The following is a 19,068-nucleotide window of genomic DNA, read 5'->3' as shown; positions in this document are numbered from 1 at the left end:
GATCTACAAATCGATATAAAACCAACAGCTCTATATCAAACCAACAGATGTATATAAAAACGACTGATGTATATAAAACCGACAGATGTATTAAAAGCCCGATTACTGACCAGTGGGCGCGGCGCTCCTAAGCCCAATCAGCGATGCACCTGTCTTCATTAACGTGGCTTGCTGCACGCATGGCGGAATGCTTCACCCTTCTCTCCTACCGCTCCTCCTGAAGAAAGTAGCTGCAGTGGTCTGGGGAGGCAACTCGTGGTCATCGGCTGTAATAATGGCCAGGACTGGGTTCTGCGATTCCAAGCCACTGTTGGACTTACACAAGAAGGTGTGTGTAGCCTGGTGTTTATTTGTTTCTACGTATCGCCACGTTTTCGTGGGGCTCGTGTCAACTTTGTGACCTCAATCGTTGTCTTAGCTCAGGCGTTCATTGAACGTTAAACTGTGATGAGGAGCCAGCAGTGTAATTTACTGCCTTGTTCATTTTAGACATTGTCAACGATTATAAGCTCTGCCAAATGGTGGGTAATACGTAAAACTATGTTGTCCTTCCTTCTGTGACGTTAACGTTGGCGCAAAATCTTCTCACAGGCGGAGGAGAGGCGACCAGCCCTCCGAGCCTGGGCCAATTCAAGTGAGCCCAAAGACCGCAGACACCCTCCAGAAGGAGAGGAGCCCAGGAGAGGCCAGAAGGTGGAGCCAGAGTGTAAATGGGTAAAGTCGTCCTCCTGTTGTCCTGTGAGGTATATTTATTTTGTATTCTGACATTAATGAATGGTTTGCTGTTTGCATCTGCAGGAAAGGAGGCTGCCAGTGTCAATAAAGGAGGGCAACATCACTGGCTACTATGAAAGTGATCTAACTGCTTGGGGTAATTTTTTGGGTACTTCCACGGTTGTTTCAGTGTAATGCAAACATGTGTCAGTGTAGCTGCAAGGGGCACCAGTGCAAGTACTTGTCTTGTGGTTGGTTATGTGTGACGGTACCATTATTTTGCTCTCTCACACTTCTTCATCTAACCCTTGCGCTTTACTGTCTTCAGTTGGCTTGTCGTATGAGTTGCTCTACCACCAGGGGTTGGAAAGCCTGCTGCGCCGTGAGGTGGAGAAGGCCATGGAGAAGCTAGACCTCACCTGGGACCGGGCGTGTGCCTGGGACATGTTTGAACACATGATGGTGCGACCCTTTCAACTTTTAAGATCGAAACATAGTAATCCACGTTGTGTTTGTGTGTGTGTATAGTAGTAAATCAGACCCAAACGACTACAACTAAATTTTTCTAGCAGAGAAAAAATTCAATTGATTATGTTCAATGACTCAAGGGTGACCTGGGATGTTGGTCTTTCCACCTCGACAGAAAAATCAGTACAGAAACGCCTTTGCCAGTGCTGAGCTGCCCAGGCCCTTCACAGACACCACGCGGGCCGTCCTGGTGGACTGGTTGATCCAGGTTCATGTGAGTGCTCTGCTTGGAGTGCTTTTTTTTTTTTTTCATAACGTTTACTCCATCGGTCACTAGAAAGGACTGTCGCAAACGCATTTTATATATTACTCAGTCATTTCTTGGTAGGGTAGCATGGTTGCAGCAGGATATTTTGGTGCCCAAGTTGATGGCTACTTTGATTATGTATTGAACCACATGTCTGTCCATCCCAGGAGATGCTGCATTTCCAAGACGAGACTCTGTACCTGGCCATCAGCCTGATGAACCGGGGACTGCGGCAGATCAAGGTGTCCACCGTCAACCTGCAGCTCCTTGGGGTGGTCTGCCTCTTTCTGGCGGCCAAGAAGGAAGAGTGTCTTGTCCCTGAGGTACAGGAGTGTTGATTGATTTTCTATGAGGAGACCGAGACCTCTTTTAATAGTGAGACGGTGTTGCATTATTTGGGTTATGAATGAGACGGCTCTTAAAAGAAACGGAGAAGCTGATGATTGATTTTTTTAACTGTAGACTGTACTCAGAGCACCAGACTAGGGAATATATATGCATCGGGTTCTCGGTCCGCTGTGATTGGCTCCACTTTTGGATGGATCAACAAGTGTGATGTGTTCTTCTCGGGCGTGATGGCAGGATTTATAAAAACAAATCGCATTGTGGATGGCCATTTCCAACTGACTTAATCCAATATTGTGGGCCTAATGAAGGTAAAGAGTAACCTGTAGAGGCTCTGCCCTGCATGTCACCAAAACAGCCTCTCCCCCAGCTTAAAACATCACATCGCTGGGGTCATATGAAAAAGGTGTACATTTATGTTGCAGTACTGATGACCCTGACCACCGTTGTGGTATCCCGTTGTAGGTGTCGGAGCTCTGCTACCTGATGGATAACGGTTATACAAAGAAGCAGCTCCTGCGGATGGAGCGGCGAGTGCTCTCCGGACTGCAGTTTGACCTGAGCCACTGTTCGCCGCTGGACTTTCTGCTGTTCACCGCCTCCATCGCACGGTGCAGCGCCAAGGTGGGTCGATGGGGCTGGCTCACTGCAACAGAATGCATTTCTGGGGAGGAATAGATCGTGTGTGTGTGTGTGTGTGTGTGTGTGTGTTTTGTACGCCAGGTAGTGTGGATGGCCCGGTACCTCCTGGAGCTGTCCCTCCTGGAGGGGGAGTGTGTTGTGTACCTGCCCATGCAGCTGGCCGGTGCAGTCCTCTGCCTAGCCCGCAGGGTACTGCAGGAGCCCCCCACCCCCGACGGAGACGCCGCCTGGTGTATAGCATCCATTATCTACATTGGCAGGTGTGCTTTCCATAATGACACACAAGCATTGAATTAGTACGACGCCAAGCAGCTACGTTAAACTTTGGTGATGTCTGCCTATTTTAGCTCTTCATGCCAATGAGAGGATTGTTTTTTTTGTAGGAGTTCGATAGTATTGTGTCTGAGTGTGTACACTTGGTGAAGTGTTTGGCTTCCTTCTGACTATCTGTCAAACATATTAACATGTTATTCAACACATAGCTGTGATCCTTTCCTATTCTCTTTTTTTAATAATATATTTGATAAATATCATGCCTCATTAATCCCAAGGAACTACAACATAAATTAAATAAGGAGTAGATTGGTCCAAAGGCGGGGGCAAATGGGTGAGTTCTTTTGGAGGATGCTTATGGACCACTGTTGCTGATCTCGGCAGGGTGGGCATAGGACTGGGGCAGTCGACCTGAAAGCTCTGTTTATATTCTGAGGGCTGCGTCCTTTTTTATTTCAGTGAGACCACTCTGCTGAGGATCATGCACATCCTGGCGGGGGCAGCAGCCAAGGCCCACGGCCAAGAGAACCGGGGCACCTTCGTGAAATACTCTTCTGCGTTGACAATGCACGTCAGCAGCCACCCGGTTCTACAAAACGTGTCGTGCCTGCTGCCTGCATACCTGAAATGGCCGGAATCGCTTGTGGTGCTTGCATCGCATGAAAAGATTGCTGAGGCATGGGTGCCACAAAGACTTGATGAGGATCTTAAATTGTGAACACGTGGAGCCCCAATTTCCTCAAGGAGGTGGTGAGAAGGATCATCCAAAATGCTGCACAAAAACAGTTGACTAATGTAATGCCTGTGAAATGCCAACCGATGGCTAAATGTAGTTGTATATTTTTAATGCTCTTTTCCTGCAGATGATTTTTGAAAAATATATGTATAATGTGCAATGTTGCTTCTGGTCTTACCTGTGTGGACTAAGTTGTCCAATAATTTGATAATTTTTAATGTGAAAAATAAAGTGTCTGCCGCAACTAGTACTGGTTCTACTTCCTTCCCTGGTTGTCTTTAGGCCACTTCCTTGCATACACATCCCATCGGATACAATCTGTGGCCCCTAGGTACGAAGAGGACTCTCCACGCTTTAGCAAAATCACACGCAACACATTTTCTACCATGCGAATTATCAGGGCTGTACTAATTCGCGTCATGCCATGAAGTGGATGGCGAGCAAAACCTCCATGTATGACGGACGAGTAGAATGGACTTCTGGTGTGTTCCTTAATCTTCGAACGCCAGACTTCCGAGTCGAAAGTCGAAGATCTCTTGGCTTTCTTGCTGCATTTCTCGAAGTCACGCCCCCTTTTTGTCTTCATCTTTCGAAAATCTGAGAGTAGACCGAGAGCAGTGATGACGCTAAACAAAATGGCTGCGCCCGTGAAGATCTTTTCTTTTTTTGTATTTGTACCATATGTAGGTCATTTTAATGTCGATAAACGCTCTTACAACCTTGATTACATTGCTCATTTATTCCGGTCACCAGTTTAGGCCTATACATTGCATGGTCATGCTGTGCGTTCAATACAATGTAAAGTTGCGTTGTTTTCGGGCTGGTTCGCTAAAGAGGCTAATGTAGCTAACAATAAACGACTAGCCAATTTCATGCCACAATCACAAAGACGAACAGGAATGCTATGAATGCTCCGAGACCTGATGTGACATCCAACGTGCAACTCGGAAGGCTGGCGTCCGAGGATTCAGGAACGCATCCTCTCCCCGACACGTGCAGACTTTTCTGATTGGTTGTTTGGATGTCGTCAGGTTCCTTCATTTAAAATGAGGAACGTTTTGGTTACCGGTGGGTGGTCCCAAATGCGAAAAGATGCATTTTATTTTCACGGATCAACGGCCGCATTGGAAAATCATGTCCTGTTCTTGGCAGAGCGCTTTAATAGTGATCACATTGTATTCTTGAATGCAGATATTAATGTGATAGCCAGTTGCAACCCAAATGTTTTTCTTATTCGTGGTTTCCATTACTACAAAACTGGTTTCTGCAGCCCTAAGGTAGCCCGTGTTGCTCTGTATTGACCTCTACTTCCTATCAGGTGTAAACAGTGTCCATGCTGGTGACAGGACCACAGCGGGCAGTGCGCACAACCCGGCCGCAGCCTGTTTCCAAACAGAACACTGCCAGTTTAAATTCTTAACTTGTTTTTTTTATAGAGTTCATGAGTATGAAAGATTTTATAGAGAGTAGCCTACATGAGTGCAACACAAGTTCCGACCGTGATCCGATATCCTCCTCGGTCTCCTCGCGCACTTCCTTGATAACATCCCAGCTTGTTGTTGATTCGTTGTGACTTGGTTGTCGTCACGTTGAAAGCGACATCGAACTGCTTAAGTTATATTTAAGCATTAAGTTGTTCCTAGTAAAGGACGTTACTTGTCGGCGGTGTAGCCAAATTAGCTGAATTGCTAGTACGTTTTGAAACTAACTAGGGATTTCAAAGTGGAGTACTTTACGCACAGGCGTGGTGACTTACGCATAGCTGGTGCAGCGCCCGCCGTCACACCCACTTACCCACGGTTCTATGCTGGATAATGCTGGATAAAGAGTTTAGTTTCCCGTCAGGGACCATGGACATAAAAACTCCTAATGCTCGCTCTCCCAAACCTCGTTGAGGATCCACAATCGCTCCTTCGTCTAGTGTTGGTTTTCTCATAGGTAAGTTTGAAGCTGTAGTCAGGCTATAGTTGGATCAAATATATATTTTTATATGCAAAATATCGGCATGTATATATATATTTACAGTAGCCTACATTACATTTGAGTTCATATGTGTATTGGCGTATAACTTATATTATATCAATAATATATATGTAGACTGACGAGCCTGCGAGAGGAAGTCTAGTCAGTCTGAGTTGTTACATAATGTCGTGCAATTCGTCTAGCCTGTCTCCCCGCCCGTCTGAGGCCTGCCCTGTCAGCACAAAGGGTTTATAATAAGATCACAGCTACAGCAATGTACCTTTATTCTCTATAGCTAAATACTATTTATATTGAATACACATTATCCCTACCTTGTAATGCTGTCCAGCAACCATTTGGTCTCACGTACAATCCGAAGTTTTTTTATGCTGAAGTGATCCTAGCAGTTTGAACAAAATAAGAATGTTGTGTGTGTCTGCGATTCTCTAGTCAAGTATAACGTTACGTTATAAGTAGGTCTAAAGACTTATAATATGTAATGAACTGCATCCTCATCTGGTATACCGATTAACTGACTAGTAACACATTGTTAATTACGCTATCGCTACATAACTCAAATAAAAATATATATACTGGTGCCAACAATTCACATAATCAAAATACGGTCATCCCATTAAAGTCTTTACATTTAGCATTCTTTAATGCCATTTCAAAAGAGTATTTCGTTTGCCTGGTGTGTGTATTTTCTGGGGGGAGGGACGATGTAGTCACCATAGCACATGCACTGTACCAATATACACGCCCAGTTCCAGGGTGAGTTAAGGACAGCACAGCACGTTATCAGGCAGTACCAGTCTTTAACATTGTGTGCATAGCTGTTTAATTGCTATGTCTTGGGCTGTACCTGATTGGATGGTCTACGAAATAACGCCCAAACAGAAACAACCATAGGCTAATGGAATGCAGATACACAAGAGGGAATGGACGGTTATTCCTCCTTAATCCCTAAATTGTCTTGTTTAAAACCAGAGAACATGGAGTTATGACCACATGTAACTACTGCCCCTTCCACTGTAAGATTAATTCTGTGATATTAGCTAAATATAGAACTGCCCTGTTTTGTGTGTGTGTGTGTGTGTGTGTGTGTGTGTGTGTGTGTGTGTGTGTGTGTGTGTGTGTGTGTGTGTGTGTGTGTGTGTGTGTGTGTGTGCGCGCGCGCGTTCGCTCCCTGGTAGGTTCTTCTGTGTATCATACCTTTATGGGTAATTTGCTTTAACCCTTAAGAAATCAGCATGTTGAAGAGTCAGCCTCCCACCAAAAATGCCAAGGAGAAGAGCAACAGCGCCACCCTACTGGCCACACATGGTGACTGGGACAAAGAAGGATGTGGGAGGATCTTAGGAGGCTGCAGCTCAGAGAAAGATTCGGGCTACTCTGGTTGGTTGATTCAAATCCGGCCTCAATGCTGTCCTATCTGTCACTTTATTCACAGATGGCAAACCATCCTCAAGTCCACACACACACACACACACACACACACACACACACACACACACACACACACACACACACACACACACACACACACACACACACACACACACACACACACACACACACACACCGTCTACCTTACTCTCTCAGTCTTTCTCTCTGTGACTGTATTTATTTAATATTAATTCTCTCTCTCGCTCCCCTTTCACCAGACAAATTGCCTTATAAGAGACAAAAACACTGATAATGTTCAGCAATCAGTGGTGCAATTATTGGCATCTTGGAGATTCAGTTGAAAACAATCTGCATCCACACGGCTAGATTATTACTATATTTTATAAACTGGACCTTTTAGATCCCACTGTCTTCACTCCTCCTCCTCCTCCTCCTCCTCCTCCTCCTCTCTGCAGACAACGGGTCTGACCAGCAGCACAAGGATGCAGGGTTGCTACGAAGCATCGTCACAGGCCAGTCCGGCCCCAAGGGTTACAGTGAAGTGCCGAGGCAGTGTCCTGTCCAACTCCCCAGCCAGGGCCCGCCTCATCAGGCCCCACACCGCACTGAGACCGATGCTCTGATGCTACCAGGGAGCGATCATGTCAGCCCAGTCTATATCATACAGAACCTGATGCCCCACCAGGAGAGGTCCACAGTCCACAAGGTGCTCAACAAACCCATTGCATGCATGCAATGTGGGCATGTTCACTCTGCATTATTATCATCATCATCCACATTATCATAAGATATCTAAAGTTGATGTAATACCATCTGCAAAAAGGCTTTGGCTCTGTAGATCAATAGACTTGTGAAACATTAACTTGTTTGTTTGTTCACTAGTCTTGTGCATAAGAGTTGTGTCACATTCAGATGGATGGTTTGTAATGTGGTGATATCAAGGCTTTCTGTTGAAAACACTATTCAATTTCAAACAAATACTGATTACAATTTAAAATGGGCTAAATGGTGCTTTTCCTTGTAGGCGGATGTGAAACCTATGATGTGGACGAACCCCAAAGATGGGTCTGGCGGCGCCAGCCCCGGCCAGGTGCTGCTAGTACAGCAGACCAGCCTGGCTCCATCCCGGCCGCCTCTCTCCAAGCACCGCAACAAGTCCCAAACCCGCATGGTTCTGGGCGCCGGGAGGCGAAAACCCACCTTCCTCCGCATCGCCCCACATCCCAGCAAGACATCCCCGGAGAACAACTCACCGAGCCCGGGCCCGAGACATCCCAGCAAGCGGGTGTTGTGTCCCGAGCTCAAGAGAGACGAGCCTGCATCTGCAGCCAGCAGCTCCCGCCCGCCGCGTACCCCTTCCTCCTCATCTGCCTTGCGGGCGACCAAAGGGACCATCCCCGCCGGCGCAGCCTGCTACCGCCGCTTCCTCCACACCATGAAGGCCCTGAGGCAGTCGGGTCTGCTGGACATCACCCTGCGCACCCAGGAGCTCATGCGTCGGAGCACGGCCTCTGAGCGCGACATCGCCCAGCTGAGCCAGCACACCCGCCTGCTGAGCCAGCTGGCCGGCCAACCGGGCGCCGCTAGCCGGGTGTCGGACGGACACGCGCCGTGGGAGAGGCTTCACCAGGCCATGGCCCAGTCAGGTGGCTACCCCAGCCTCAAGGCCCCGCACCGTGAGCCCCACTCACCGAGTCGCGACGGCGATCTCCCCGTCTCCCCCTCATCCTCCCCCACGCCCCCGCCCGGCCCGAGCCAGAACACCACTGGTTCTGAACCCTCAGGGAAAGTCAGCTTCATGCCTCCTGACAGTTCTACGGGTTAAGAAGTCTTCAGCGTCAGGGTGGAGCATTGGTCTAAAACCCTTTGGTAAAGGTTATGTTCCCGGGGCTAAATGGGCTTGGTTATTTTTGTACATGTTTATTTCGGTCCAATTTGACTGTAAGACTGTAAAACAGTAGCTTTAAAAGCAAGTAGCTTTAAAGGCCATCGTAAATGGCTGTTGTTCTGTCTCATGGCTTAGAGCTCCTTTCTCTTTTTGAAAGAGAAATGATTTGTATTGGCCAAAGCAGAGATGTGGCCTTGGTGCCAACTTTTATTATATCAATGCCTTAAAGAAAAGCTGAAGATAGGCTGGTTAGCCGATAAAAGAATAATGATCTGAATAATCCAAGGGATTTCCTAAGGGTTGTCTGCACCCCAAATTCACATGAGATACAGAGACTACTGTGCCTTTAAAATCACCATAGCAATCATAAAATAAGTCATCCGTGTGGTTGACAGAGGTGTTATTTTTATAGAGGGGAGATGACGATACTACACTTGTTGCCTTCCGAGGCATGACTCAGAAGGCAAATTGATAAGGTGGTCATGGAAAAGGAAATGTGTGCAACAGAAAACTCTGGTAAATTGTATGTTGCATCGATGTATGCCAAGACTGAGCCTTGAAAATTCTAACTTATTTATTTGTCGCCCATAAAATGTTATGATTTGGGCACATGCAAATTAAATGTATGTATTCGTGAAGTCCAGATGTTTGCGTTAATCACAATGCAAAGCAGGTTTTGCATATTTATACACAAATTTCGGTGTATTGGTAATTGTGGCCAAACCAATTTTTTTTTTGGTTAAATAATTGACTATGCTAAACTATTACTTTTCATAACATTTTGTGGTCACAAAGATGAGACTTTTTTAACTGACCTTTTTTTACTTACTCTAAATGACCTACACTTTTGCACCATATGCCTTCAAATGCTGATAATACAGGAACTCAATCAATATGACCTGAATGAAAGCCTTAATAAACTGGAGTGAAGTGACATTATGACCGTCCTTCAATACTAAATAAATATAATATTTAATTTATTAATGAAACATAATTGCTCATCTACAATTAATTAATTTATGTATAGATCAAATGCACCATTGATAGTCCCATTTCTCCAGACAACTGACTTTGAATCATATCTTGAGTGAAATTGAGAGGAAGGTATGGGAGATAGGGTTAGGGGGTTAGGAGGACATGCAGCAAATGACCACGGGCAGGTTTCGAACCCGGGTCGCTGCGTTTAGGACTGTGCCAAAATGGTACGTGCCGTGTGCATGTATGGTATACTCCCCTGATGAAGCATACTCTTAAAGCCTTTGGCGTTGTGGTTCCGGGGCTAGGTAGGACAAAGAGTGGTAAAGGTTAAATACGTGGTTTATGCAGAGACACAATGGACATGCACTCGGAAGGTGGTTCATGCAGCTCATCCTGGACTGAGGGCGATCTTCAGGCAATAGTGGCCTGGGCGGGATGGTAAAGAACCCACCCATACATAAACTGGTTTACCCCGCTAAATCGTCAGTCTGTAATGGCATCGGCAGGATGGCAAAGAAGTCAGGCCTATCAAGTCTGATTTATCTCAGAACCATATGTGGACTACAGAGTAAAACCTTGTTTAATGAGCCACAGACAGATGCTAGCTCACTGCTATCACTAGAACTTGAAAGTCCTCCTAAGGTTCCAGGATGCCAAGAACGATCTACACTTCATGACATCCGCAATTATCAAGTGTACTATGAAGCTTTGGTTTCCTCCTTTACAGCTTGTGTTTTGCAGATAGATGTTGGCATTGGCAATATAGGATGATGTGTTGGTTATAGACTCTTTTCACTGAGGGGTTGAATACTCTTTTCACAGAGAGGTCACAGCAGAACGAACATATGTGTCCTTGCCTAACACTACTTATCTGTCTGCTACATGTATGTACCAGGCCACGGGTAGTAGACTCGACTATTGAGGATAAGTCTACCGTGATGGTACCAGGTGGCCCTCAGATATAAAAGGAGCAGAGCCATTCTCAGTGTTATGAGCGACCTGTCTGGTTCTACGATGACGCCTCTGTGAAAAGGGTCTGCTGAAATGACGATGACGATGGTGTTCGTCCTGGGAAGGTTGACTGAGATCCGTCTACCCAGGAGTACAATGTTAGTGTCTTTCTTATGTCACTCTCCCCACTCCCTAGTCAAGGGCCCTTCATAAACATACACACACAAACATACACACACACACACACACCAAGATACACACAATCATACACATACATACACACACACGCGCGCGCGCATGCACACATACATAGCACCACCATTCTACAACCCTGTCAGCTCTCTGAGTTTGTGGGTAGTGGTGGTTGGTAATAATGAGATGCTTATGGCTGCCAGGTTCCATTATGGCTTTATGAAGACGTGTCAAAAGTCGCCATTCACAGCACAAACTCGTTTTCTTTTCAACTAAACCAACCACCATGAGTCATGCAACAGATGTAGAACTCCTATCTTTGTCTTTCACTTCTTTACATTTCCGTTTCCCCTCCGTCAGTGCTTCTTTCATCTGGTCCAAAACCTGCCGCCGTGTGTCCGGTCGGATAAAAGACTGACTGGCTTGTGGCCGGTTGCCAGGTTGGCATTCTGCTGTCCCGCTTAGCACCGCCTCATTATATCAACAGCAACTTCATGCAAATGTGGGCTGGTTCGCAAGAATCCAATAACCCCCCCCCAGCCCCCCCTCCAGTCTAAGATCTGTTGCTTAGATCTGGGGTTCCCAAACTTTTCAAACCGCAACCCCTAAAATAACGGTGTCAGAGACTGGCGACCCCCACTATCCCCGGATGTAACTGAAAAAATACAATAAAATGTGAGTACAGGCCATACGCACTAGGCTTATACAAACACGGGCTTCAACGACAACACAAAAGAACAGAGCATGTTATGATTTTAAATTTACTGTTTGATAAAAAGCAGAATACCTCAGTCAAAATAATAGCCATGTAACATGAGTGCACAGTATTGCTGTCATGTGCAAACTTAACTTTGAAACTTTACTTTCATGACATTTGAAAAGAAGAATATCTCAGTCAGGGTAACATCCACAAACTGTTGTAAACATATGTACATTGTTGCTGGCAACTATGTTTCAGCGTTAATCTCATCTAATAAGATGGATGCGCGCTATGCGCGGAACATTGTCCATTCTCGGTTTAATTGTGGAGACGGCCACACGGAAATCATCCTCCACATTTAGACGTGATCTGTATTTATTTTTAATATATATCAGTGCAGAGAAAGTTTTTTCGCACGGGTATGTGGATATTCCCTCTCGACTGAAATCCAGAACTCAGCAAGCGTCTTGGAATTAAAATCTGTCTTTAAAGTGCGGTCACATGACAGCTCAATCAGTGCTTCCTCCATGCCGGCTGACAGATGACTTGCGGTGGTTATAGTACAGCAGATAAGCATATCGATTGTGCACTTTTTGAGAAAAGCATGAAATTTCTAACATAGTTAGTACATGGCATAAGGTGTATTTTAAGATGTGGAGGGAAGACCGATTTTGCCTGTGACTGCCGTGAGACGCCAAATCCAAGATGGCCGACATTCTGCTGGGTATAATGTTCGAACTCTCATAATTTTGGAACCATGCTATGTTATAAAACAGTTAAGATGTCATTTCCAACTAAAGTGGATATGCCCAATCATTTGGTGACACTTTTGAGAACACCAGTGCTTGAGGAAACATATTTAGGTCAAAGTCAAGGTAAGAATTTACCAAATTTTGTCCGTAAATGCGAACTTTTGCCAGGTGGTGGTGCTACATCAAATCTCTTAGGGTTACCAAATCCACGTGTTTGGTCCTGTACCTGTCAAGAATGTTCACAGAAAATTTGACATGTTTCCCATTAAAACCTTTTGAGTTATCGAGGTCACAAGGCAAGCCCACGTTATCGATGATCTGCTTTTCATTTGTTGTTAGTTGTCTAGTTGTCATAGTAACAAACCCTGACACCCAAACGTCAACCGCCGCCATCAGAAAACACAACTGTTCAAATCCTCCTCCTGTGGTAAGTACCGTAAGTTATCCAAAAAAAATGCATTTAAATCATAAGTTTGGATTCAAAATATGTATTTAATACATTCATACCGTTTAAAGTAAAAAGTATTCAAAAATGTAATACAGTGTATGAGATTAAGGGTTAACTGACATAGTAAGCTAGTTAGCCAGCTAGTGAACTAAACCTGTCATGGAGGTCTAAAAATGATATTGCTAAATCATGAGTTTTTCCTGATTAAAGTGTATGATACATTATTGTAAAAATCTTGTCTTCGACTTCAATAAATGGTGGCACTTCTTTTAAATGCTCTCCCCTGCTTCTTATGACAATGTATAATGACAGTTGTTTTTTGTTTTCAGTGCTGATATCGCAATAATGAAGCGTCACATCCTAATGGACTCTACCCAACCCTCTTTAGCCAAACACTCAAAGGCAACACCCAGCACCAACTGGCACATGTGTGTCCTCTGCCAAACAGAGACCGATGAACATTTACAATGTCCTCTCAGATCGACAAAACAGCCCAATAATTGTGGCTATGCATCCCCGGCAGACGACCTTCTCCGGTTCCACACCCTTCAGCACATGCCCATGGACCTCAATCTAAATAGATTAAATGACGGCGATGGCATAGAATCAACTCTGAAGGCACACAGGGCTGAGTGGCACAAGAAATGTCGGCTAAAAGTAAATAAGAAGGCGTTTGAAGAGCAAAGTCGACGAGAATTTTCGACACAAAAACAAGAAAGTTTCTTGATCGTGCATACAAGATCTGCTCACAGCCAACCACAGTCCATTGAGAATACTTGTTTCTTCTGTAATGAGCCTGCTGGTTCTCCAGACCTACATAATGCATCAACTTACAACATTGACACAAATGTGCGCAAGTGTGCCCTTAAACTTGAAGACACTGCTCTGTTGGCCAAGCTTGCAGCAGGAGGCATGATTGCTATTGAGGCCAAGTACCATCAACACTGCTTGCGTTCACTGTACAACAGAGCTAGACAGGCTTCAACCAAAACCAATGATGAAGAGCATTCCTGCCTGCATGGCATAGCCTTTGCTGAGTTAGTGGCATTTTTGGAAGACATGAGTAGTGATGAGGATAGTGCTCCTGTGTTTAAAATGATAGACATTACTGAGCTTTACACGGAAAGGCTGAAGCAGCTTGGTCTTACTGTAGAAGCACAGATTCACACTACCAGACTGAAAAACCGACTGCTTTCTGCACTTCCTGATCTGAGAGCACATTCACATGGAGGAGACATACTTCTTAGTTTTGAGAAAGACATTGGACCAGCACTCATGATGGCCTCTCATCATGACAGCGATGCTATGCACCTAATGCCGGCAGCACAGGTTGTGCGCAAAGAAATCTTTGACTAAAAATTCTGCTTTGATGGGGCATTCCAGGCTAACTGCCAGCAGGCGGCTGTGCCAGCATCCCTTTTGGCTCTAGTCAACATGGTACTTGCTGGGGCAAACATCAAGCATCAAACTCAGCTGTTCCATACAACCACTACACAACCTGCCTTAGCAATCTCACAATTAATGGTTTTTAACAGTGTGAAGAATGCACGGAATGTGGATTCACCAAGCTCAGCACGTCACTGCCGCAGCCAAGAAACTCCACTCCCACTCTATCTGTCCCTTAAGATACATGCAGTTACAAGAAGTAGAGGGCTCATTGACACACTATTCAATCTGGGACTGTGTGTTTCCTATGACAGGCTGTTGCAAGTCTCATCAGAAATTGCAAACAGTGTATGCCAGCGCTTTAAGGTGGAAGATGTAGTGTGCCCACCCAAGTTGCGGAATGGACTTTTCACAACAGCAGCAGTGGACAACATTGATCACAATCCAAGTTCTGCAACAGCCAAAGATTCTTTCCATGGCACTGGAATCTCACTTATGCAGCATCCATCACACACACATGGAGGAACTGATCGTGCAGTATTAGTGATTCATCAGGGTGGATCATCCACCAAATCAGTGACTCCTCTGCCATCAGCATACAACTTTGTGCCACCAGCTGCCTTCAGGACAAAAGACTTCAATGCTCCTATTGTACAAGGTCCTGTGAGACCTTCTGACCTCCTGGTTAATGCAGCTGCCAAAGAAGATGAGTATGCATGGCTCAACAAAGTTTAAACAGCTCTTGAAAAGTGTACCATGGATGGCATGATATTGTGGTCTGCTTATCCCGCTGACGCACACCAAGCAGTCATTCCACCTGCAGCAATCAACTCACTATTTCCTCTGTTTCTTGATAACGCACACTCAGTGGCAATGGTGCGTCACTCAATGGACATTGTCAGGGCGGCAGGTCAGAATGTGAACCCTGGTCAGATTCCTGTCCTTGCTGCTGATCAACCTCTGTATGCACTTGCTAAGGAAATTCAGTGGACCTGGCCAGCCGCTAACGGAGAGGATCACTTTGTGATCATGTTCGGTGGTTCTACACATTAAGATGGCTACGTTGAAGTTGCTGGGAGACTGGCTAGAAGACAGTGGCTGGACAAATGCATTGGTACAGGCTGGTATTGCAAGTTTGGGAACTTCAAAGTCCTTTATAAATGTCAGCCATGTCACCAAGACCCACCATGCACACCAGGTCACAGCTGCAAGCCTGTATACACTTCTACAACAAGCCTAAACCAAAGACTGCACATCTGATGATATTGATGAAATGCAATCTGATAGTGTGCCTTTTGAGGAGTGTTGCATACAGCGAGCAAAGACCACTGTTCACTTTGACTACTGGCTTAAGACCCTGTCTTTGGAGCTTCTCATGCTGCGTTACATCAGATCACTTCGAGAAGGTAACTTCCAGCTGTATGTGGAATCCCTGACTCAGATCATGCCCTGGATGTTCTCCCTCGGTCACACGCACTACTCTAGATGGCTTTCTGTACACATCAGTGACATGATAACTCTTGCCAAAAAACATCCTGATGTCCTAGCAGAATTCATGTCTGGAAATTTTGTGGTGCACAAAACCTGCAACCAATTCTCTGGCATGGCACTTGACCAGTGTCACGAGCAGAACAATGCAAAGGTGAAAGGTCCTTGTGGGGCTATTGGACTGACTGGCAATCCAGGAGCACTCCGACGCTGGATGATAGCCGGGCCAGAAATCGCCAGGATCACTTCAGAATTTGAGCAGCAAACAGTAAAGCAGCAACATGGTGCTAGTGGCACTGGACAACATCACCATGATCATAAACCTGGAGTACAAGCTGCCTTCTTGAAGGAAGTTAAGGCACTTGTGAATGTGCTGGGAGAGATGTGGAATCCATTCTTAGAACACAGCCAAGACCTACTAGTCATTGACACTAGGGACATCATGGACCCCCAAGTAGCTGAAACTGTGAGAAGGATTGAAACCCTTGGAAACCAGGCAGCCCCACCAGCTCTGTCAACTGGAGGAAAACTCTGCATTGGGGATAAAGCTGATTTACTTTGCTACCTGGAATCAGACATGCTTGTGCCTGTGGCAGATGCAACAATTTTTGACGGTGCAGTTGTGGTTCAAATGTTAAATCCTGGAACATCAAGGACATTTAAAGAATATGGAGAAAGAATATTTGCACCTTACATCTCTGCTCATCTGGTAAAATGCTGTCGCATCGACCTCGTCTGGGATGTATACCTACCTGCCAGCCTGAAAGCCTCAACCAGACAGAAGAGGGGAAAGGGCACAAGGAAAAGGGTGGCTCCTTCTACTGTCATGCCAAAGAACTGGAGGGACTTCCTTCGATGTGATGAGAACAAAAGTGAATTGTTCACATTCCTCACACATGAAGTGATTAATCTTCCTCTAGCAGAAGGCAAGGAAGTATATGCAACAGATGGAAGTGGAGTCCTCTGCTCTCCTGCTGAGTCAGACTCTGCCTACCTAGCCCCATGTTCACAAGAGGAGGCAGACACCCGCCTACTTCTGCATGTGTCAGATGCTGTTCAAAAGGGATGTAAGTAGGTGACCATGCGCACAGTAGATACTGACGTTGTGGTACTGGCTGTGGCTTCATTCAGAAAGATAGCTCCTGATGAGCTGTGGGTGGCCTTCGGGGTTGGATCAAGCTTTCGCTACATAGCCGTTCCTGAAATTGTCAACACAATGAATCCAACCCAGTGTCTGACTCTTCCAGTATTCCATGCTTTCACCGGATGTGACACTGTATCCGCTTTTGCAGGTAGAGGGAAGAAAACGGCCTGGGAAACTTGGAAATCTTTCCCTGAGGTGAATGATGCTTTCACTGAATTGATCAGTATGCAAAGTGAGGTTAGTCGAAAATCAATTAAACACCTAGAACGATTTGTAGTGCTGATGTACGACCGAACTAGCGAGTGCATGGAAGTCAATGACGCTAGGAAAAGGCTCTTCACACAGAAGTCTAGAAATCTAGAGAACATTCCTCCAACACAGGCAGCACTCAAGCAGCACATTAAACGCACTTGCTACCAGGCCAACTGTTGGAACCAGGCATTGGTCCTGAATCCTGAGATGCCAGACCCATCTGACTGGGGCTTGACAAAGGAAACCATTGGGTGGGAGCCGCTTTGGACCACCCTTCCTGAAGCATCTAAGTCATGTCACAAATGAATCTGCTGTCGGTGCCAGAAAGGATGCACTGGACGATGCAAGTGTGCCAAAGCTGCACTCAAGTGCACTGCACTGTGCTCCTGTTCTGGAGACTGTTCGTTGTCCTGCTAGACAGTAGCTTAGTAGAAACAGTAGTGGTGAATCAGCACAGCTTAATTTAGCTGTAAATATATTGTTCACTGTTTTGTAAAGTAAATACTTTGACACATACTTCTCCGTTTGCTTTTTGATTTGTGGACTGCGGAATGGGAAAATAACTTATTTTAAGTTGTGTCCTCCAACCCCAAGATGGGGCATAACAGTTAGATTTTGTATGTAGTATTCAAGTAGACCATGGTGTTAACTTATCATTATTATTTCTTAAAAAGGCAAGCAAATGGTTTCCCTATTATATATCTCAACCAGTGTAACAACTTAATTGAAAGGTTCCAAACTAAAAGGCAGATCATCGATAACGTGGGCTTGCCTTGTGACCTCGATAACTCAAACAGTTTTAATGGGAATCATGTCACATTTTCTGTGAACATTCATGACAGGTACAGGACCAACCACACGGATTTTGGTAACCCAAAGAGATTTTCTGTAGCGCCACCACCTGGCAAAATTTCGCATTTACGGACAAAATTTGTTAATTCTTACCTTGACCTTGACCTAAATATGTTTCCTCAAACACTGGCTTTCTCAAAAGTTTCACCAAATAATTGGGCATATTGTAGTGCCGAGAGACGGGAGTCGGAGGCGGAGTATCCAGCACAAAGTTTTAATGAACACAACACAATAAAACACACATTCGACACACATAAAGTCAAACCGGACTGAACTGGACGGTCGTTCCGTCCACTAAAAGGGTCCGTGCTAAACACGCCCCGCACCCATAGTTCCGTGGGTGAATTGTGTTAACCACCACACAAGCCCCCCCAGAATTCACCCATAGTCAAAGTCCTCATGACGGGAAGGGGCGACGACCCGACCCCGTCTCTGTCCACGTTTGCCGGCTTAACCCTATCCCAGGAAACGGTCTCAGGCCTACCCCCGACGTCCACCACCAGGCACTTGTCTCCGTGGCTCAAAACCCTGAACGGGCCATCATAAGGAGGGCGTAGGGGACCACGGTGGCGAATGAAAACATAGTCCACCGTGCGCAGATCGGGGGGCATGCGGAAAGTGGGAGTGCCGTGTTGCGACGTGGGAACAGGCGCGAAAACCTTAGCGGTTTCCAGCAGGGAGGAACGTTGTCTGGCCGCCGACCAGGGAACCGAGGCGTCAGGAATAAAATCGCCTGGCACTCGTAGGACCTGCCCGTAGACCAGCTCCACCGAAGAGGACCGCAGGTCCTCCATAGGGGCGCACCTGAGGCCGAGCATCACCCATGGCAGCCTATCTACCCAGTTGCCGTCCTTCAAGCTGGCCCGTAGGGCTGCCTTCATGGAACGGTGGAAACGTTCACACAAGTCGTTCGCCTGGGGATGATAGGCGGTAGTGCGGTGCAGCTTGACCCCCAACCCCTCAGCCACCGCGTTCCAGAGTTCCGAGGTGAACTGCGAGCCCCGGTCCGAGGAGAGGTCTGAAGGAGTCCCAAAGCGTGCGACCCATGTGCCGATGAACGCGCGCGCCACGCCAGAAGCCGACGTCGAGGAGAGGGGAACAGCTTCAGGCCAGCGGGTCGTCCTGTCGACCATGGTGAAGAGGCAGGTGAACCCGTGAGAGGAGGGAAGCGGTCCCACCA

General features: G+C 46.1%; 2 protein-coding genes and 1 long non-coding RNA gene across 3 annotated transcripts; 2 read left to right on the top strand and 1 right to left on the bottom strand.

Annotated features, from left to right (window-relative positions):
- The first annotated feature begins 109 nt into the window (after positions 1-109).
- ccnp (cyclin P) lies at positions 110-3,735 on the top strand. Its single transcript, XM_030380032.1, has 9 exons — positions 110-328; positions 592-714; positions 799-871; positions 1,043-1,176; positions 1,358-1,456; positions 1,657-1,812; positions 2,300-2,458; positions 2,558-2,736; positions 3,209-3,735. Exons 1-9 carry the CDS (start codon positions 188-190, stop codon positions 3,465-3,467), a joined length of 1,323 nt encoding a protein of 440 aa, XP_030235892.1. The 5' UTR covers positions 110-187; the 3' UTR covers positions 3,468-3,735.
- A 470-nt stretch (positions 3,736-4,205) lies between these two features.
- Positions 4,206-5,053, bottom strand: LOC115561679 (uncharacterized). The gene is made up of 2 exons (XR_003979956.1): positions 4,961-5,053; positions 4,206-4,520 (listed from the first exon to the last, which is right to left on the bottom strand). It is a non-coding gene; the product is annotated as an uncharacterized LOC115561679 (long non-coding RNA).
- A 13-nt stretch (positions 5,054-5,066) lies between these two features.
- On the top strand, positions 5,067-9,684 carry LOC115561678 (uncharacterized protein DKFZp434B061). Its single transcript, XM_030381863.1, has 4 exons — positions 5,067-5,423; positions 6,693-6,845; positions 7,313-7,563; positions 7,882-9,684. Exons 2-4 carry the CDS (start codon positions 6,701-6,703, stop codon positions 8,680-8,682), a joined length of 1,197 nt encoding a protein of 398 aa, XP_030237723.1. The 5' UTR covers positions 5,067-5,423; positions 6,693-6,700; the 3' UTR covers positions 8,683-9,684.
- The last annotated feature ends 9,384 nt before the right edge of the window (positions 9,685-19,068 follow it).

This window comes from Gadus morhua, chromosome 16, assembly GCF_902167405.1.
Source record: "Gadus morhua chromosome 16, gadMor3.0, whole genome shotgun sequence".
In the NCBI taxonomy this organism is placed as follows: Eukaryota; Metazoa; Chordata; class Actinopteri; order Gadiformes; family Gadidae; genus Gadus; species Gadus morhua.
The sequence above is the reverse complement of the archived record's forward strand: the minus strand, read 5'-3'. Positions and strand labels throughout refer to the sequence as shown.